Source organism: Martes martes (assembly GCF_963455335.1).
Source record: "Martes martes genome assembly, chromosome: 10".
Classification (NCBI taxonomy): Eukaryota; Metazoa; Chordata; class Mammalia; order Carnivora; family Mustelidae; genus Martes; species Martes martes.
The window spans coordinates 31,848,190-31,871,011 of record NC_137898.1 but is presented as its reverse complement, the minus strand read 5'-3'; the positions used below and the strand labels follow the sequence as shown (position 1 = coordinate 31,871,011).

At 35.0% G+C, this 22,822-nt stretch overlaps 1 protein-coding gene across 2 annotated transcripts in view; it reads left to right on the top strand.

The window, feature by feature from the left end:
• Window positions 1–22,822, top strand: part of ELP4 (elongator acetyltransferase complex subunit 4) — a 247,570-nt gene that overhangs the window by 79,744 nt on the left and 145,004 nt on the right. For both annotated transcript variants that reach the window (XR_013967578.1, XM_080816975.1), the window contains exon 6: window positions 19,095–19,179. Coding sequence is in view for 1 of the 2 variants with exons in the window: in XM_080816975.1 (XP_080673101.1) it covers window positions 19,095–19,179 (85 nt within the window). In the remaining variant the exon portion in view is untranslated. The remainder of the gene's footprint in view (window positions 1–19,094; window positions 19,180–22,822) is intronic.

Here is a 22,822-nt window from a genome sequence, read left to right as displayed (position 1 = left end):
GCCCATGTCTTAATTGGACTATTTGGGCTTTGGCTGTTGAGTTTTAGAAGTTCTTTATAGATTTTAAATACTAACCCTTTATCAGATATGTCATTTGCAAATATCTTCTCCCATTCTGTAGGTTGCCTTTTAGTTTTCTTGATTGTCTCCTTCACTGTGCAGAAGCTTTTTATTTTGATGAAGTCCCAATAGTTTATTTTTGCTTTTGTTTCCCTTACCTCAGAAGACATATCTAGTGAGAAGTTGCTATGACCAAAATCAAAGAAGTTACTGCCTGTGTTCTCCTCCAGGCATTTATGGTTTCATGTCTCACATTTAGGCCTTTCATCATTTTGATTTTTTTGTTTGTGTAATAAAGTAGTCAAGTTTCATTGTTCTGCATGTTGCTATCTAATTTTCCCAACATGATTTGTTGAAGAGATGGTCTTTTTCCCATTGCATATTCTTTCCTGCTTTGTCAAAAATTAATTAACCTTGTAACTATGGGTTTATTTCTGGGGTTTCCATTCAGTTCCATTGACCTGTGCATCTCTTTTTATGCCAGTACTCTACTGTTTTGATCACTACAGCTTTGTAATATAACTTGAGTCTGGAATTGTGACACCTCCGGTTTTGCTTTTCTTTTTCAAGGTCCCTTTGGCTATTCTGGGTATTTTGTGGTTCCATACAAATTTTAGGATTCTTTATTCTAGCTCTGTGGAAAGTGCTGTTGATATTTTGATAGTAAGTGCATTGAATTTGTAGATGGCTTTGGGTAATAGAGAAATTTTAACAATATTAGTTCTTCCAACACATGAGCATGGAATCTCTTTCCATTTCTTTGTGTCATCTTCAATTTCTTTCATCAATGTTTTATAGTTTTCGGAATACAGCTCTTTCATCTCTTTGGTTAGGTTTATTCCTAGTTATCTTATTGTTTTTGGTGCAATTGTAAATGGGGTTGATTCCTAAATTTTTCTTTCTGCTGCTTCATTATTGGTGTATAGAAATGCAACAGATTTTTGTACATTGATTTTGTATCCTGTGAGTTTACTCAATTCATGTATCAGTTCTAGCAGTTTTTTTGTGCAGTATTTAAGGGTTTTGTATATTGTAGCATGTTCTGCAAATAGTGACAGTTTGACTTCTTCCTTGCTGACTTGGATGCCTTTTTATTTTTTGCATTTTTCAGACGTTTTTGTTGTGTGTGTGTGTGTGTGTGTGTGTGGTCTGATTACTGTGGCTAGGACTTCCAGTGCCATGTTAAATAACAATGGTGAGAGCGGACATCCCTGTCTTGTTCCTGATTGTAGATTTTTTTTACCCATTGAGGATGATACTAGCTGTGGGTTTTTCTTCCATGGCCTTTATTATTTTGAGGTATATTCCCTCTAAGCCTACTTTGCTGAGGGTTTTTATCATGGATGGATGCTGTACTTTGTCAAATGCTTTATCTGCATCTATTGAAATGATTATATGGTTCTTTTCTTTTATTAACCTGGTGTATCACTTTGATTACTTTGTGAATATTGAACCAACCTTGCAATCCAAAAATTAATCCCATTTAATCATGCTGAATGGCATTTTAAATAATTGCTGAATTCTTTTTTTTTTAAAGAAATGGTTTTTTTTTTTTTTAGATTTTATTTATTTATTTGTCAGAGAGAGAGAGAGAGAGAGAGAGCGAGAGAGAGTGAGCACTGGCAGACAGAGGCAGAGGGAGAAGCAGGCTCCCTGCCGAGCAAGGAGCCCGATGTGGGACTTGATCCCAGGATGCTGGGATCATGACCCGAGCTGAAGGCAGCTGCTTAACCAACTGAGCCACCCAGGCGTCCCTAGATTGCTGAATTCTGTTTGCTACTATTTTATTGAGAATTTTTGTGACCTTGTTCATCAGGGATATTGACCTGTAGTTCACTTTTTTAATGGAGTCTTTATCTGTTTCTTTTTTAAGATTTTATTTATTCATTTGAGAGAGAGAGAGAATGAGAGAGAGAACATGAGCAGGGGGAGTGGCAGAGGAAGAAGCAGACCCCCTGCTGAGCAGGGAGCCTGATGTGGGACTCGATCCCAGGACTCCAGGATCATGACCTAAGCTGCAGGCAGTTGCTCAACCAACTAAGCCACCCAGGTGCCCCCCCCCTTTTTCAAATAAACATATAATGTATTATTAGCCCCAGGGGTACAGGTCTGTGAATCGCCAAGTTTACACACTTCACACACACTTCACAGCACTCACCATATCACATACCCTCACCAATGTCCATAACCCCACCACCCTCTCCCTACTCCCCTCCCCCCCAGTCATCAGGCACCCCTTTATTTGGTTTTGGTGTCAGGGTAATGCTGGCCTCTTAGAATGAATTTGTAAGTTTTCTTCCCTTTTCTTTTTTTGGAATAGTTTGAAAAAAATAGGCATCAGAGAAAATCTTCAGAAACAACAACAAAGCAAGAAATAAAATGGTAATAAATACATACCTATCAATGATACTTTGAATGTAAATGAACTAATGACTCCCATCAAAAGATATAGAGTGTCATGATGGATGAAAAAACAAGACCCATCTACATGCTGCCTACAGGAGACTTACTTTGGACCTGCAGATTGAAAGTGAAGGGGTGAAGAAACATTTATCATGCAGATTGATGTCAAAAGAAAGCCTTAGTAGCAATACTTACATCAGACAGACTAGACTTTTAAACAAGGACTTAAAAAGAGACAAAGAAGAGTATTATATAATCATAAAAGGGACAATCCAACAAGAAGATGTAACAGTTGTGAGTATTTGTGTACCCAACATGGGAGCACCCAAATATATAAAATAATAACAAACATAAAGGAGCTAGTTGATAATAATACACAGTAATAGTAGGGGAATTTAACTCCCTCTTACATCAATGGACACATCATCTAAACAGAAAACAAACAGGGAAACAATGGCTTTGAATGATACACTGGACCAGATGGACATAACAGATATATTTAGAGTGTTCCACCCTAAAGCAGCAGAATACACATTCTTTTCAAGTGCACATGGGACATTCTCCAGAATAGATCACATATTCAGTCACAAATCAGGCCTCAGCAGATACAAGAAGTCTGAAGTCATACCATGCATCTTTTCTGACCACAGTGCTATGAAACTAGAAGTCAACCAAATCAAAAAATTGGGAGACCACAAATACATGGAGGTTAAACAGCATAATACTAAACAGTGAATGGGTCAACCAGGAAATCAAGGAAGAAATTTTAAAAATACATAAAAACAAATGAAAATGGAAACACAACAGTCTAAAGTCTTTGGGATGCAGCAAAAGCAGTCCTAAGAGGGAAGTATATAAAAACACAGGTCTACCTCAAGAAGCAAGAAAAATTTCAAATAAATAACCTAATCTTACATGTAAAGGAGATGGAAAACAACAACAGCAACAACAAATGAACCCTAAAACCAGCAGAAGGAAGGAAATAATAAAGATCAGAGCAGAAATAGAGGCACCTGAGTGGCTCAGTCAGTTAAGCATCAGCATTCAACTCAGATCATGATCTCAGGGTCCTGGGATCAAGCCCCACATCAGGTTCTCTGCTCAGCAGGGAGCCTATTTCTCCATCTCCCTCTGCCTGCCATTCCCCCTGTTTGTGCTTGTGTTCTCTCTCTCCCTCTGTCAAATAAATAAATAAAATCTTTTAAAAAAGAGAGCATAAATAAATGATAAACTAAAAAACAAACAAACGAACAAAAATAATAAAACAGTTCAATGAAACTAGGAGTTGGTTCTTTGAAAAAATTAATAAAATTGATAAACCCCTAGCCAGACTTATCAAAAAGAAAAGAGAATGGACCCAAATAAATAAAATCACAAATGAGAGAGGAGAAATAGCAAGGTAGCACCACATAAATACAAACAATTATAGGAGAATAATAAGAAAAAGTATATGCCAACAAATCAGACAAACTGGAGGAAATGGATAAATTCCTAGACACATATAAACTATCAAAACTGAAACAGGAAGAAATAGAAAACTTGAACAGACCCATAACCAGCAAAGAGATGTGGTCAGAAATTAAACAACTCCCAAAAAACAAAAGTCCAGGACCAGGTGGCTTCACAGGTGAATTCTACCAAACATTTAAAGAAGAGTTATTTTATTTTAATTTAATTAACGTAAATGTAAGTAGCTATATATGACTTGGTTTACTTCATTAGTACAGTTTTACAACAAAAGTCAGCTCTTATCACTCTTCTGGCTCAAACCCTCCAATTACTTCCAATCTCATTCAGAAAAATCAACCCACATTCTAGGGGCACCTGGCTCCAGGTCAAGCACCTAACTTAGTCAGTAGAGCACATGACTCTTGATCTTGGGGTTGTGGGTTTGCATCCCACGTTGGATGCAGATTTTACTTAAAAATAAAAATCTTTTAAAAAAAGAAAAACTGTACTATAGCAACATCCAGAATAATAAACCTACATTCTAACAGAGATCCTATAAGGCCCAGCACCCTTGCCTAATCTGATCTCTTTGCTGTCATCAGGGTTGGGGAAAGAGTAAAGGGAATATCAAGAACCCTTTCCAGGTTTCAGAAAATAGAATTAGGATGGTGTCCTTTAGTACTGTAAAAAACATATCCTGCAGTATTTATTGGAACACATTTTCTGATGTGTACAATTTCTGTGAACCTGAGCACCTTTTATGAGCCTAGCATAATGCTCAACTCTAGATTTATTGTAGTAAACAAAGCAGCTGGTAATTTTGACCATTTGTAGTGTTTTTAGTCTAGAGAGAAAGCACACATTTTTTAAAGCCAAATAAATAAATATATATGTCATTAAGAGTTATGGTAAGTAATACAAAGAAAAAGAACATTCCACAAGTTATATCGGGGTAAGGGGATCTGCTTTGAGTTGTTCAGGATTGCCTCTATGAAGAAGCATTTGAGCTGAGACTTGAAAATAAGAAAACCATTCTTCAAAGAGCAGTAGCCAAGAAATATTCTGCAGGGAGCAGCCATTGTGCTAAGAAAGGAAAGACTTAGTATACTCAAGGACCTGAAAGGCCATGTTGGTGAAAAGAATAATGGGATGAGCTAGAAGAAAGATGAGCTCAGAGAGATGGGCAGAGGTCATATAATTCTGTTAAGAAATTTGTTCATAAGGAGGCAGAGAAAAAACAGTAAGTGGAAGAGGTTTGGAAAGCAAGAAGTTTTTGCTGTTTTGTTCTGTTTTAATGTGAATAAGAAAAATTCAATAGAGAGGGAATAGATGGAGATTAGAAGAGGAAATAGTGGTTTCTAGCTGTATAACATTAGGCAAATTACTAAACAATTTCGCAGAATTCCTAAGCTACTCAAGACCAACGATTGACCACTAGGATGTCCAACATTTCCTCCACTGGAGGGAAGGAGGGAAATGTGGAAGACAACAGTGTAGATGCAAACAAATAGGTTTGTAAAGTTGAAGGCAGGGTCTTGAGTAGTGTTGAAGATATGGACTGAGATTGTTTCTTTACTCAGTGAATAATAGGCAGCGTCATCTGCTGAGAAACAGTGACGTACCTCTTAGGAGTTTGGGTTAAATGAGAAGGATTTGAAATGGTTGTTTTATGGAGTAGAAAAATATACCTATGAGAGAAGTATCAAATATTTATTGTGGTACAGTCTGTTAGATTGTTATTTTCTTGCCTCTCTGCTAAGATTCCTGGTGTAGGCAGGATTCAAGTTTTGAGAGGTTCAGGCAACAGGAGTTTAAGGTATTAAACATGGTAAATGATGGATCACAAACTAGGGCTAAGAAAATGAAGACAACTGCTGTTGATATATGAGGAGAGAGAGAAGGGTTAGTGGACTGGTGGTGGACTTCGTAGCCTCAAAAGTGATGGTAAATGAAGAAAGCAATTACCAGATCAGAAGTGTTGGTTGAGAATAAGACGTTTGAATTAGGACCGTAGACCAGGTACAGTGTCTTCAACTGATAGGAGAAAGTGTCCAGAAGCTTGATAAAGACAGCACTTTAAAGGGGGGATGATTGGGATTGGTCAGACATAAGAAAACATGAATTTTGTTTATTTGTTTGTTTTTGCCAGAAAATGGAGGAGGAGGAGTGGTTTGAAAGTAACATTGGGAAAATGGATACCAATCACATCTTTCAAATACTGAGGAAAGGAGTCTAAGCTTCAGCTTTATTTATTTAGGTTCAAGTGCTCACTACCTTCCAAGGGAAATATCCTTTGGAGGGTGGTGGGCACAGTGTCTTTTATTAAGGTCTGTGGCTGATGCTAGTTGCAAAGACTGCAGCATCGGCTCTAGCAGGTAGGCTCCACAGCAGTTTTTTCTGCGTAAGAGACTTGAGATGGATACTGGGCTTTGCATCAAAGATATAAGGAAGTGAAAAAGCAGATTATAATAATGGGATACATATAATAATTATAATAATAGCCTACAGAATCCTGTTTACATAAAATTTTATATAGCTGTTTCTAAATTCTTTTCTTTTTTTTTTTTTTTTAAAGATTTTATTTATTTATTTGACAGACAGAGATCACAAGTAGGCAGAGAGGCAGGCAGAGAGAGTGAGAGGGAAGCAGGCTCCCTGCCAAGCAGAGAGCCCGATGCGGGACTCGATCCCAGGACCCTGAGATCATGACCTGAGCCGAAGGCAGCGGCTTAAACCACTGAGCCACCCAGGCGCCCCTCTAAATTCTTTTCTAACACTAATTCAGAGATATTAATTTAGGTTCCAAACCTTAATGATACGTGGTCAAAGAAGTTCACAAGACTCAAACTAAATTTTCTCCTTAGACAATTTAAAAGACTCATAGTTATGTGTAGTATTTAAAAGGATGTGAAAGAAATGCCAAAATTAAACAAATCTATACATAGTTCTCATAATATTCTTTAGAATGAAAACCATTTTTAACAGCTTACTTCTTAATATCCCACATTAGTTTCTTTGGTAAAAGAAGGAAGGGCTGGTGCAGAGAGATGTATGAGAGGATGTTCATCATACTGTTAACAACGTTCACCTCTGGGTAGTGGATTTTGGTAGTTTTCCTGCTCTTTGTATGTTTTATGTATTTGAATTTTTATGATGAATAAACATCATTTTTAAAAATTTAAAAAAGATTTTACTGGAGAGAGAGCATGCATGTACCATTGGGGGTGGGGGAGGGCAGGGAAGAGGAACAAGCAGACTCCGCACTGAGCACAAGCCTAAAGCACAGGGAATCTCAAAAGGATGCAGAAACCAACTCAGAGAAGTTCCCACTGGCCAAATAGGAGAAAATTTGAGCATCAGAATAAAAAATGATGGTAAGTGGATTGTAACCCATTTAATCAGAAAGCTGTGAGTACATATTGATACAAATAAATAAATGGCTAAATAAGTTATCGAGGAACAAGATATTTACATAACCACAGAGTACCTTCCCAGAAAATATTTGCTGACTACACGGGGAAGGAATATTATGGAGCAGAAGCCTGGCAGACATAACTTTAATCAAGTTAACGTCAATAGTAATGGGCAAACTGAAATCATGAACAAGAATTCAGCAACGCTTCTGTGGTATTTCTACCAAATATACCTAATTTAAATATAATCATAAGGAAACATTAGACAAACCCAAATTAGGAACATTCTATCAAATATCTGGCCTGTAATCCTCAAATGTGTCAAGACCATAAAAGTCAAGAAAGTCTAAGGAACTTCTAGGTTGAATAAGACTGAAGAGAGACTTGAAAACTGAGTACAACATGTGATTCTGAACTGAGTGCTTTGCTGTAAAGACTGACATTGGGACAAGTGGCAAAACTTGAATGGGGATAAAATGGTAGTACTAATTTCCAAATTATATTAATATCCCAAGTCAGATGGTTATACTGTTGTTATGTCGGAGAATATTTGTAGGAATGATAGCCTAAATTGTTAAGAAGTGATGTGTCATCATGTCTGCAACTTATCCTCTAGCGGAACCAGAGAAAAAAAATTCCTATACTAGCAACTTTTTAGAAAAGAATTTAGAAAAAATTCCTATATTAGCAACTTTTCTATAAGTTTGAAATTGTTTCAGAATTTAAAAGATAAACATATGCATATCTATATTAAAATCCCTAGTAAATTTATGTATAACCATGTTAATATCCTTAGTAAATTGAGAGCATTTTAATTTTATTTTTATGTAGGCTCCATGCCCAGCCCAGATCCCAGCATAGGGCTTGAACTCATGGCCATGAGATCAAAACCTGAGCTGAGATCAAGTCAAATCCTTAACCAACTGAGCCACCCAGGTACCCCAAGAGCATTTTTAAATTGGTAATAAGTTGGGTATCCTAATATAAAATGGACAAAAGATAACAAGAGGATGTTCTCAAAAGAAGAAACAAAAAATAGCTAGTAAACCTCCTTAGTGATCAAAGAAATGCAAAGAAAAACCAAAGCGATACCATTTTCCAGCTATCAGATATTTAAAATGATAATACCTGGTGTTAAAGATGGTGTGGATGTCGCTTATGTTAACCATAGGAATGTACATTGTTAATTCTAGTAAAGGGTATCAAAAGTTGGAGTGTACATTATCATTGTTACCATTGTCCCATTTCTAGGAATTGATGACAAAGAAATAATGATACAAGTTAACAAAGATATGTGTACAATAAGATTATTATAATCTGTGTGTATTACTGAAAATCTGGAGATAACCTAAGAATTATCAACATAGATTGGTTGATTATGTTGTATTTACATAGTGGAATACCTTGCTTGCAAAGGGAGGAGATAAAAACAAAACAGATTACAAAACAATATATGTAATATATGATGTGTATATGTAGAAAGTGGTCTGTAAAGATATACATCAATAGCCCAACAGTAATTATCTCTGGGTGTTTGAATTGTGGATGATTTAGCTTTTTTTTTTTTCTTTTTCTTCTTATAAACCTTCCTGTGAGACAGTATAGTTTAGATAGGGGCCCTTCGGTTAGACAATGTAGGTTTGAATCCTGACTCTTCCACTTACTAGCTATGTGACGTTGTACAAGTTGCTTCTTGGGGCCCCCATTACTTAGGCTTCAATAGGAATAATAATAATAGAAACTACTTCTTAAGATTATTAAATGAGATAATAAAAATTTACCACTTAGCAAACACTGGCTAATATAGTAAGAGCTTAATGAATTTTGGCTTCCATCATTATTATTATTTCTGCTTAAATGCTTGAAATTTATTCTAATAAACATTTTTATTAATAGGCAAATCAATAAAGCTATTTCTCCTTTGGGACTGTAACTACACAAGCAAATATTTAGAATCTGGACAATCAGCTTTCTTTTCCCTATCTTATTCTTTCTTTTGAGAAAAACACATTTGGAAATCAATTCCTCCTTAGATATGTCTGTGAATGAGCAGTAGTCATATTTTCTGTGCCTCCCACACTACTTAGCTCACTCCAGAAAGCTTATTAGAAGGCTCGATAACAGAGTGTTTCTTCATACTTACTTGGCAGTTAGTTCTAGGTGGTACTGTTGTACTCATCCCATTCCTTCTTACCTCCTTAAGTGCTTACCTTGTTCCATCTTGTTATCCCACCTGATTTTCATCCATCCTGCAACTGGAGCATTACTATATTATATTGACAGCATGGGGATTAATAATCATTAATAATTACTGAGAACTGATTGTCTCTCACCTATTAACATATTATTTTTGTTATTTCATTTAATCCTTACAAAAATTTCATGAAGCTTATAGTATCCCCATTTTGAACATGAGGAAAGAGACACAACAGGTTTAATTAGTTTATTTAAAGTCATACAGGGACTCAATCTCAAGGGACTCCAAATAGCCAGAACAGTTTTGCAAAAGAACAAGGTTGCAGGTCTCATACTTCCTAATTGCAAAACATTTTACAAAGCTACAGTAATCAAAGCAGTGTGGTTTGGTACTGGCATAAAGGCAAACATTTAGACCAATAGAATATAATAAAGGACCCGGAAGTAAACCCTCTCATATATGGTCAAACAGTCATGGGCAGGAGTGCTTAGACTATTCAAGGGGAAAGAGCAGTCTTCAGTAAATGGTACTGGGAAAACTGGATTATCCACATGCGAAAGAATGAAGATGGACTCTTATCTTATGCTGTATACAAAAATTAATTCAAAATGGATTAAAGACCTAACCATGAAACCCCAAACTATAAAAGTTTTAAAAGAAAACTAAGGGGAAAATCTTCGTGACATTGGATTTGACAATTATTTTGGATATAATACCAAAAGCACAAGCAAAGAAAGCAAAAATAGACAAATGGGACTACTTCAAACTTAAACACTTATGTGCATCCAAAGACACAGTCAACAGAGTAAAAGGGCAACCTAAGAAATGGGAGAAAACAGTTGCATACCTTTTATGTGATAAAGAATTAATATGCAAAATGTATAAAGAACTACTATTCAGTAACAACAAATAGCCTGATTAGAATCTGGGCCAAGGTCTTGAACAGATAATTCTCCAAAGATGATATACAAATCGCTGATAAGCAAATGAAAAGGTAATAGACCTAATCATTAGAAAAATGCAAGTCAAAGCCACAGTGAGATAATACCTCCCACTCATTAAGGTAGCTTCTCCAAAAAATATAAAATAGAAAGTATTGGCAAGGATGTAGATAAATTAGAACACTTGTGCCTTGGTGATATTGTAAAATAGTACAACTGCAATGAAAAATTTTATGGCATTTCTCAAAAAATTAAAAAATAGAACTATATGATTGAGCAATCCCTCTTCTGGGTGTATATCCAAAAGTATTAAAAGCAGGGTTCCAAAGAGATGTTTGCGTACCCATGCTTATAGCAGTATTATTCACAGTAGCCAAGAGGTAGAAGCAATCCAAATGTCTAGCAATCGATGAATGGATAAACAAAATGTGGTATATACGTACAGTGAAATAGTATCCAGTATTAAAAAGAAAGGGAATCCTGACACATGCTACAACATGGATAAACCTTAAGGACATTATGCTAAGTGAAATAAGTCTGGCACAAAAAGACAAATACTATATTATTCTATTCATGTGATGTATCCAAAGTAGTCAGCTTCATAGAAACAAACTACTTTGTGATTTGTGATGGTGATTACCAGGGGCTGGAGAGGGGAAAACAAGGAGTTTTTTTAATGGGTGTACAGTTTCAGTTTTGCAAGATAAAAAGTTCTGTAAATATAATAACTGAACTGTACACTATATGTATTTTTGCAATTAAAAGGGGAAAATGGGTTAAAAATTTAACTATGGGGGTGCCTGGGTGGCTCAGTTGGTTAAGCGACTGCCTTCGGCTCAGGTCATGATCCTGGAGTCCCAGGATCAAGTCCCACATCAGGCTCCCTGCTCGGCAGGGAGTCTGCTTATCCAGCTGACCTCTCTCATGCTCTCTCTCATTCTCTCTCTCTCTCTCTCAAATAAATAAATAAATTCTTTTTAAAAAATTTAACTATGTTCTATTTACAAAAAATAAATCCAAATATATAGACAAGAAAACATATAAAGTAAAAGACAAATAAAAATATACCAGGCCAAAACAAGCAAATAAAACAACACCACAATGAGATACCACTTCACACTTTCTGTGATGGCTAGAATAAAAAATTCAGATAGTAAGTGTTAGCAAGGATGCAGAGAAATCAGAACATTCATATACTACCAGCAAGAATGTAAAATGACAGTTGCTTTGGAAAACAGTCTGGCATTTCCTCCAGAGGTTAATCATGGAGTTATTATTTGATCCAGCAATCCCACTCCTAGGTATATGGCCAAGAGAAATTTTTTTTTATTTCTCAGTGTTGTGCACACGTCCACACAAAACCCTGTACATGAATTGTTTATAGCAACATTATTTTTAATAGCCCAGAAGTAGAAGCAACCTAAATATTCATCAACTGATGAATGGTAAACAAATATGATATATCCGTATCTGGAATATTATTCAGCCATAAAAAGGAGTGAAATATTGTTACATTGCTACAACATAGATGAACCCTTAAGACATTATGGTGAGAGAAACCAATAACAACAGACAAATTATATATGATTTCACTTATATGAAATGACTATAATAAGCAAATATGTAGAGACAAAGTAGATTAGTGGTTCTTTCAGGCTGGGGGCATGGGAAAGTTCAGGAGGGTGATGCTAATGAGTACGGCACTCCCTCCTGAGGGGATGAAAACTATTCTAAAATTGATTATGGTAATAGTTAACCTAACTCTGTGAATATACGAAAGCCATTGAATTATACGCTTTTTTAAGAAGATTTAGTTATATATTTTAGCACACACATGATTGGAGAAGTGGAGAGGGAGAGAAACAGACTCCCTGCTGTGTACAGAGCTCGATGCCAGGCCCAGACCCACAATCCTGAGATCATGACCTAAGTCGAAATCAAGAGTCAGACACCCAACCAACTCAACCACCCAGGTGCCCATAATTTGTACACTTTCAGTGGGTGAATTGAATGGTATATGAATTATATCTCAGTAAAATTCTTTTAACAAAAATTAAAGGACCCATTGATTTTAGCCAGTGGAGGTCACTGGTGACCATAATCATAATGAAATGATGTTGGTGTAAGCCTAACTGGAATGGTTTTAAGCAAAAATGTGAGGGAAGGAATTGGAGACACCAAATATTAGAAAATTCAAGGAGCTCTGATGCAGAAAAATAGAGTAGTAGCTGGCAGAGGAAGTGAGACAGGAAATGTTTTTATTTTCTTAAAAGGAAGAAATATACTTGTGTTTATAAAAATAAAAAGGAAGACGTAAGAGTATGTTTATATACTTTAGAATACATCCATTAGAAAGGGAAAGTTAATATGAGAGAGAAATGGAAGAATTGCTAGAGTGACATCCTATAGGATGAGGTCTGGGAACAAGTACAGATACTGGGTTAGTATAGGTGTTTAGATAGTTCACCTAGGGGCTCATGGGTGGCTCAGTAGGTTAAGTGGCTGCCTTTGGCTCAGGTCATGATCCCAGGGTCCTAGGATTGAGCCCCACATCAGGCTCGCTGCTCAGCGGAGAGCCTGCTTCTCCCTCTCCCTCTGCCTGCGCTCTGCCTACTTATGCTGTCTATCTCTCTGTCAAATAAATAAATAAAATCTTTAAATAAATAAATAAATAAATAAATAGTTCACCTGTGGAACACCTGGCTGGCTCAGTTAGTAGAGCATCTGACTCTTGATCTCGGTCATGAGTTCAAGCCCCACATTAGAAGCCCCACGTAGAACTTGCTTTAAAAAAAAAAAAAAAAGAGTTTCATAAATAGTTCAACTATGGTAATTTAGGAGGAGAGGGTATTTATGTTGGTAAAGATGCTGATAGGTAAATGTAGTGATAGATGTCTCTGCTGGTTGTTTCTGTTTTCTCAGTGAAAGTTTATAAAGATGGGTAGGGATATTAAGGGTTTGTATACAAAAAGAGAAAGTATGAAAAAATCATCGAGAAGGGTGAGACTGTGTATAGTGGGATTGCCAGGCAGTCTTAAGGGCCTGTTGAAGTTTGAGGTCATGATTTTACACTGAGACCAGTCCACTAGGATGGGGCCATTTCTCCTACCACTTTTAGCTGTACTGAGGCAAATGTGGAGTGGACAGAGAGTTGAATTTAGCCAGAATAGTTTTGCTGAGCAGGTGAGACAAGGCAAGAGAAGAGCAAGGAAGGAGATACAAGAATTGATCATGGATAAAGGTGGTTAAATAGTTGAGGGAGTGAAGTGGTAGGCAATGGTATGGAGATCTCAGTGTAGTCAAATGATTCCCTATGGGCTCTGGGTGGAGATAGAAAATGGCAGTTGTGGGTGTGAATTGAGATCACATAGGTATAACAATTATTGATAATGGCAAGGTCTAAGGTATGATCGTGAGAGGGAGCACCATAGGTAGGATGGAAATAAGATCATTGAAGGAGAGGTGGTCAAGAAACTGAAAGGCCAGGATGTTTGAAAGACAATTAATGGCCCAGGGTTGGCTAGATGACAACAACAGTGATGGGTAGTAGGAGACATAATCTAATAACTTCTTTACATCAGCAAGTAAAAGAAATTAGAGTAATGTAGAACTGAATTCTTTTTCATGAAAGTCCATAACTTCTTTCAGTAGTATCTCTGTCAGACACTGAATGCATGTTCTTAGTATTTTCCAACTGTGACTCTTAGGTCTGTGCTGGTCATTGTTCTCCTTGCATTCCTAGTCTCTGTATGTTTTACTCTTAGTTGAGTATTCATGGTGAAGAGAATCAAACTCAGTGTTATTAGGCGAAAAGCGTCGGAAAAGAAAAATCTGTGACAGCCTTCAGGGTAATAGTAATGGAATTTTTAACTTGAAAATTACTTGTGAATAGACTTCACAGTCTTTATAGTCACATGCAAATTATATGCTAATATAACTTTAGCTAGGCAAACTATTTTACACAATTAGTTGAGACATTTAATATTGTGCCTACTCCGCTGCAAGTATATCTCACTATTTGTCATAAATGAATACTTAAATATATGTGTAAATAGAATTTTGGTAGTACAAATCATATTTTCTCAATGATTTGCATAATAATATCAAAAATGCTTCATCTTCACTTTAAATTAATCCTAATTGGGTGTGATAACAGTTTTTCTTCCTAAGTATTTCTATCAAGTGGTAATATCAATATTAAAATGCACCAGAAGTTCTTATTTTCAAAAACCCAGCAATTAATCATTTTAATGAGAGAAATCAGTCTTAAAAAGAAAAATCATTCTTGAACTATGTAATTTTAAGTCGGAAAGGACAAGAGAGATTATTAGTGCAACTCTGTCACCTGAGAAAATTTTGAGCCCCAGAACAGAAAAGTTAAGTACTTTGCCTCATTATCACACGTTTAGCTCTAGTTGCTAATACAGATAGACCAGGAGCCCAGGTCTTGAGTATACTTTCCACTGTGTTACGCTAGTATCGTTTATATATTGTGAACCTACATTATTTCCATCTTGAATTGTCTTTATATGTCATGTACCAAGTTCATACAAGTGAGACCTATTGTGAAGGTTTCATAGGTGGGACTAAAAGAAAAATCTCTTCCCAAAACTATACACCTGGATACTTTGTGTTAAATGGAGTCACGTTCAAACCTCATCACAGCCACATTAGTGTATTTGAACCCACAGACTTTTCACTGAATCTCAATCTCACTCTGACGCTTAGAAAACTTTTTAGGTGCCTGTCACTTAATTGTTGTACAGCTTTGAACAAATCACTTAAGTCTCCAAAAGGGTCTTAATTTTCCCTACCATAAAATAGAGCTGATGACTACCTCGCGAGGCTGTTGTAATGATCAAATGTGACAGAGATGCAAAACGTTTCCTGAGTATTTACTGTGTTAGACAGTTTGCCAGTAGATAAAATCAAGTAGTTTTGTTACAAAAAATACCCAAGTTTATTATTTACGAGAAAACATTTCCCTTATCAACTAGTTATTTCATATATATGTATTTTTACTTTTGTAGTTTATATTTTCACAAATAAAATCTCATCTATTGTTACTCAAGCTTTTTTGTTGTTGTTACATTTATATTTATTCTTTGATCGCATTGAGACTTTTAAGTATTCCTTTGTTCATTGTTTGAGAAACTACAAGGTCATCAAGTGGTATTTATTATTTGCTTGATTTCTTTTCTAGATATACTGCATCTATATCTACATCTAGATATACTATAGCAGATTTTTTAAATCTTTTTTTCTTAAGATTTATTTATTTATTTGAGAGAGAAAGAGCACGAGTGTAGAGAGGAGCAAAGAGAGGGGGACAAGCAGACTCTGCACTGAGCACGGAGCCCAACGTGGGGTTGGATCCCATGACCCCTGAGATCATGACCTGTGCCATAATCAAGAGTCTGAAGCCCAATGGACTAAGTCACCCAGGTGCCCCCTTTTTTTTAAACTTTCTTAATGAGGATGACAAAATTACTTTTCACAAAAAAACAAAATGCCATTTGTCAATAGAAATTGAAGTTAACTGTTGTAAATGTCTGTCAGACGTCCTGCTGAAAATTGGGTGGGGGGAGATACTGATAGGTACAAAAGTCTCATTTCTTTCTGTCAGTTTTTTAAAAATGTTGAACTTGGTCATCAGAATATAAATTTAGGGGTGCCTGGGTAGTTCAGTCAGCTAAGCATCTGATTCTTGATCTCAGCTCAAATCTTGATCTCAGGGTCATGAGTCCAAGCGTGCACTGGGCTGCATGTTGGTTGTGGAGCCTACTTAAAAAAAAATAATAATAATATATGTATAGCTTTACATTTCATGTCATTGGACAACTCTTATCCATATTTAATATTAATATAAAGAAATTTATTATCAGAAGATATGGTAATAGAAGTAGACATGGAATAATTTTTTTGACGAAAAACAATTTTAAATGATATTTTAAAGGTAAAAATTAAAGTTCTAATAATTGTTTTTATATTCTTCGTACTGTTATAGTTTTAAAGACAAATTGTGGAATCACAAATTCTTGTGGGTTTTTTTTTTACTATAGAAGTTGTTGAAAATCAAGAAAATCAAGGTAAAATAGTATACAGGATTTGAAATGTTCTGCTTTAGGACATGTTTTAAGTACTTTGATAACCTAACCTTTGTTAATTGCTTGGAAACATTAATAAGGAGGACAGATTTGTAACTAGATTTTCTTCTGCCACCCCCTGATTATAAGTTACTATACTGCTGAACAGCTACAAAAAAAGACAACAGCCTCAAAATTAAAGGGGTTTAATTTTTTAAAAATTTTAGATGACAATAGAAGATATTTTTGTCAGTAAAAAGAGATTTTTATACGTATTGCTGGCAGGAGCTGTATCTCATGGAGATTAGTAATACTCAGTAGTAGTTTAATATCAATACTATATAAACTAGTTCAGTTTTAAATGCTGTAATTCCATGTATCATAAATGAATATTATCAATTTATATACCTAAATATATTGATTTTTTCCCATTTAATTTTGTTATTAACATGTTTATTATCCTAGAAATCTAATTAGTTTGGGGAAATTATTACTTGTAAAGTTCTAAACATTGCTGGTGACTGGATTGTTTTATGTCAGGGTTAAATAAGGAAAGAGATTAAGGTGTTTTGGCTGTATGTCTTTATTTTTGTTCCCACATCAAACCTCTCTACCACCTTTGAAGAGAGCCTTAGCTCTACTATAGTTAGTTTAACAGACTGGGCAAATAAAAAAGAAAGAGCCAATTGTTCTGGTTGAGTAGTAGCAACAAAAAACTAAGAATTAATTTGTGTAGATGTTGTCTAGTAATGTACCTCAGACAGCAAATTTATTACCAAGCACTTAAGGCAAATTTTATTATTGAACAATTTGGGGCAGAAGGAAAAATGCTTAAGAAACTTTGTTATATGTGAAATAATGTCTTGAGTAGACTGGTTGTTGGTGGATTAGAATGAACTGGTTATATTCTTGATCCACCCTCCTTTAACCCATATTGACATCTGTCAGATGGTTAGCTGAAATCCATTTCATAATCTGGGGCCTTGGAACAGATTTACCCCTTGTGCACATCTAATTGACCCGGATAGGAATTGAACATGCTGCCTTCAAACAGCAGCACTGTCTTCTGAAAGTTGAGCTAGCCGGGACAAATACATTACTTATCTATTCATATGTATTTATGTATTTATATATATTTATATATTCATATACTTATGAAAGAGTCACATCAGTACCATTATGGAATATCATTTTTTTATGGACACATTTCTTCACTCACTAAACTGGAAAAATGTGTCCATATAATCCAGTCCCTCATTGAAAATGGAGAAATAACTATATGTGAAATAACCATACTGGCAAAGCCTCCATTGGAGTCGTATTTATTTTGCATATAACAGTATTCCTTTCTCTTGGTTTTCTATTTTGTTTTTGTTAGGTGCTTTGGGGCTAGCTCTGGCTGTTCAATAAAATATTTACAGCAAACGGCAACAGGCCGAGTAACCTACCACTGATTTTGCACACTAAGTAGTCAGCTGCTTTCCCTAACTTGTTAGGTTCTTTAATGTTGCATGTGTGCTTCAAATTATATTTCATTTTTCTTTAGGGCACTGATTCTGCATATGTGATTGCCTTACTTAGGATCACACGAAGCAGACACTTCTGTATTTTTAAGGACACCCACCGCTTTTACAGCATTTGTCACTTAAATGTCTATAAAATAGCTATGCTCCAGAGCTTCATTATCATGACAATGTTCAGCCATAGCACACAGGTTGTGCATTATCAAGAATATTAAATTCAGTCAGTGTTAAACCAGGTGTTCTTTACAGTTACTAATTTTTTTGAGGTGTTTCATAACATTTGTAAAAACATTTTTAAGTAAGCTCTCCACCTAACGTGAGGCTTGAACTTACAACCCCAAGATCCCAAGTCTCATGCTGTACCAACTGAGCCTGCCAGTCTCCCCATTTTTGTAAAATATTTTAAAATAGGAACATTAATACTAATATTCATGTGAGAGATAATTTGTCTTCTTGAATTCATACATTTACTTTATTATTTTTGTTTTAAAAACAAAGTGGAAATTACACTCGCTTGTCTTCATAGGCCTTAAAAGATCAAATTTTTAATTACTATTATTTTAGCAGTTTGTTCTAAGAAAATTAAGACTTTCCTGGAAAATGAGCTTAGGTGATCGAGACATTGATTCAGGTGTACTTGGCATAGCACTTCATTAACTATGTGGTAATTATCTATGATTGCTCCTGAAAAGCTATCGTGGCTTCATCTTTTAGGTTGCTTCATTAAATCATTAATTTTCTTGGAGGTAACTAAGCTTGACATAATTAAGCCATCTCAGTCTCCACAGATTTTTATCTTCCCATTATGTCAAGAACACTGAGCCAGTTAACATAAGGCATTATTACTTATTCCCTGGGTCTATTGACTATATATTTTTAAATTATTTATACTATTTTGGTTCATTTTATATTATATTTAAGTAATTTCATAAATTTTAATTATTTCCTTATGTTTTGGGTTAGATTTTGAATTTCCCTTGTAATAAGCCCATTTTTGTGTTTGAACCACTTCTTACCAACAGTTCTTTGACCGGTGGCTATAGAAAGCTGCTTCAGTTTATCCAGAACGTCATATATGAGGAAGGATTTGATGGATCCAATCCCCAGGTATTGAGTACCTTCAAAACCTTTTATAATCATGTGTATAATGTTGCTTTTAAACTCTTGAGAGGTAAACCCAGAAGGTTTTAGAATAATCAACAGTGAGCAAGCTGTTTCCAAGCACAAAAGATGTCCATAAGCAGTGCACAGGCAACCTTAGTTTGATTGTTAATGTGTATTTAAAGTTTTAGCTAAGTTCTCAGTGGATGCACAAAAGATGTATACATACACTGTCGACGTAAATTATCTGAAGTACGTATTTGTAGCACCTGGAATTAATAAATAGCTACATGTTGAAAATTACTCCTAAATCTGCAGGACTTGTACTTTCTTATCTAAATTTTTTATATTTGTCATTTAAAGATTTTTATTTATTTATTTGTAGGTAGAGATCACGAGTAAGCAGAGAAGCAGGCAGAGAGAGAGAGGGAGAAGCAGGCTCCCTGCTGAGCAAAGAGCCACATATGGGGCTCGATCCCAGGACCCTGGGATCATGACCTGAGCTGAAGGCAGAGGATTAACCCACTGAGCCACCCAGGCGCCCCTACATTTCTCATTTAGTCCTTAACTGAATTCCCTTATGAGTAAAAATTAGTTAAGATTTTATTTCTTATAACATCACGCTTTGAGTTGTCTCATTGAATAAAAGGTGATTTTATTTGCTATCTTAAAATATTTTATAACTTAATTATTTCTCTGTAGCTCTATTTTTAAAAATGGAAGTTTTAAATTCCCTCTGTTAAAGATTCCAAATTCCTACTATTAAAGATGTTCCGGTTAGTTTAACTTAAACAAAATTAGAGAAATTTTATTTCTAGATACCATGCCTTTCAGAAATCTTTTTCAGTGATTTTAATTGCTATAGCTGCTAAAGATTTTCAGTTCATTATTATTATTTTAGCAGAATTATTTCCAGAGCACCATTATTTTTACTGAAGAAAGCAAGGAATCCAGAAGTCTTTCTTTTTTGCATTATCAACTGCATTTGCCCCTAATCCATAAATTTTAAGTATTCCTATAAACTTTACTGCCGTATTTCATTTTTTTTCCACAGCAAAGTAATTTTTAAATTTGTTTTGATCATCAGTTTTTTAAAAATTATTTTTATTAACATATAATGTATTATTTGCCCCAGGGGAACAGGTCTGTGAATCATCAGGCCTAGAAATTTCATAGCACTCACCACAGCTGATCATCAGTTTAATAGCAAATTGAAAATACTTATGTGTGTGGTGAAGCATACACATTTATTTATAGATAACTCTTCATGTATGTTACAGTTTTGTGCGCTCAGTTTTTATTACAATTTTATTTTGCTCATTGTTGCTCCATTTTTGGTTCTAGCTAAGATTTATGGGCACTGTGTCCTCCCTTTAGTAGCATTGCCCGTCTGGAGAGGTAAATTGGTCCCTGACAGACACCTCTCTCCACTCGCTGTGGTTGCTATGGAAACAGGCATGTCATAACAGTTCCTATGATACAGTGCAGAGCTGGTGTTCTTGCAGAATGATGAGACATCTTCTAAGAGCAAGAAATTTTATAAAGTGCAAAAAAAGCAAAGCCAATAGCAAAAAGATATATACATACTTGCATATATATGTATATACACATGTGTACACACATCTGCACACATCCATCCAAAGGACCCTTGATCGGTAAGCTATTATTAGAATGGAATGAAATGTTTATTTTCCTAGTCATTTATCTGAGTATGAAAAGCAACACAATTTTCAATAAATGGTATTTTATTTCATGAAAGTTGATAAACAAATTGAACTGGTTTGTCTCTCTGAACCAGAGATTCTACAACTATTGACTTTCATAAAGATTAAACAGAGTTGATGTAGATATTTATATGGTGAATACCAAGAATGGTGAGAAAATTTACAACATGCAAAAGCATAAATTTTATGTTGTTTTTATGTTAATAAATTTCCATATTATTATATTATGGAATGTATCATTTGCCAAATTACCTTATCTATACATCTGTCTCAGAAACTTTAGATGAGTTCAAGAAGCCACAAAAATGCATCTATGAAGCACTACTTCAAAAAATATTATTCCTGAGTCAAAATAATGTTCTGATACTGAAATAAATCTTCCTTTAAAAAAAAAAGTTTTTTCATTTATTCATTTGAGAAAGAGACAGAGAAAGCACAAGCATGGGGAGTGGCAGACGGAGAGGGAGAAGCATTGACTCCCTGTTGAGCTGGGAGTCTGATGTGAGGCTCAGTCCCAGGACCCTGGGATCATGACTTGAGCTGAAGGCAGACGCTTAACCAACTGAGCCACCCAGGTGCCCCAAATTCTTCTTTTTAAAAGGAAATTTTCTTCTTATTTCCTCTATCACTACATTTTCAAATAAACTTACATTTTCAAATAACCTAATTTAGTTTACTGGAAGTAGGCTATTAGGAACTTAGTATTATATACTATTACATGATTACCTTGGTAGTAAGTAAAGTAGTGTAGCTCATCTGTAAGGATATTTGGAATGGAAACATTTACAAATTGCTGCCATAATTTCATTTAAGTTATGAATATGACTAAATATCTAAAAGATATGTAATAGTAATGAACATTGATTTTCCTTAGAATACCAGATTAAATATTTTGCATGTTCTCATAGGAATAAATTTAAGTATTTATTGTTCAGCTTAACACAAAAGTTTGTTTTTTAAATTTTGTTATGCCCTACAATGTGCCCCCATTATTATATGTCATAGCAAAGGAATTATAACAAAAACAACACAGGAAATTTGTAATTTGTAATTTAGCCTTTTTTTTTTTGCAATGACTGTCATTTTTTAGAAAAATATAAATGTATTCCCTATGTTGAAGTATTATGCTCAATTATACTCTGGTGTGCTGAGTACCTACCCCACTTAAATATCTTATTATTCATTCTTGGCTTAATATTTTCATTATTTTTCAGATATATCAATGTATCTGTCAAGGTTGCTAAACCTCTGTAGTTCTCCTGCTTCTGCATCTAACAGTATTTTTGTTATAAACTTTGAGCAGATGCTCTTTGATACAATAGTTGGTAATAGTGACTGGGTTAAAATATACAGCTGACCCTCAGTTTCTGAAATGTTGACAGGGAAAACGATATAATGCTGTTCTCCTTCTGCCTTCAGATTTTGTTCTAATACCTAGATTTTAGGGAAAGGTTTCTCTCTCCCTTTTTCCAGATTGCTCTTTCTGTTGAGAATCTAATTAAGATACATGAGAAAACAAGTTTAGGAATGACAAAATAAAATGTAATCTTGCCATTTTACTTAAATTCTGAGTTTCTAAGTAATATAATGTAATGGATAACCTGTCAGTTTGCAGATATTTTACATGAATTCATCCAAAACTTATTTAAACTTCTAACACAAGCCCTGGTACATATTATTATTTCATTTCATTGAAGTACTGCAGAAATTAAAAAAGAAAACAATTTTTATGGACTGCCGAGGATCATAACATATATCTTAAGGTGACTGCCTATCATAAACTTAATATGACCAGAAAAGAAAATTGGACCAGCTACTTTGATAGTCATTGTGTTCCAGGTTCTTGGAGTCAGGAAGGTTTTTTTTTAATGTGCTTCAACTATATTCCTTTTTCTGTAATCTCATTTTAATAGCTTTATCCAACC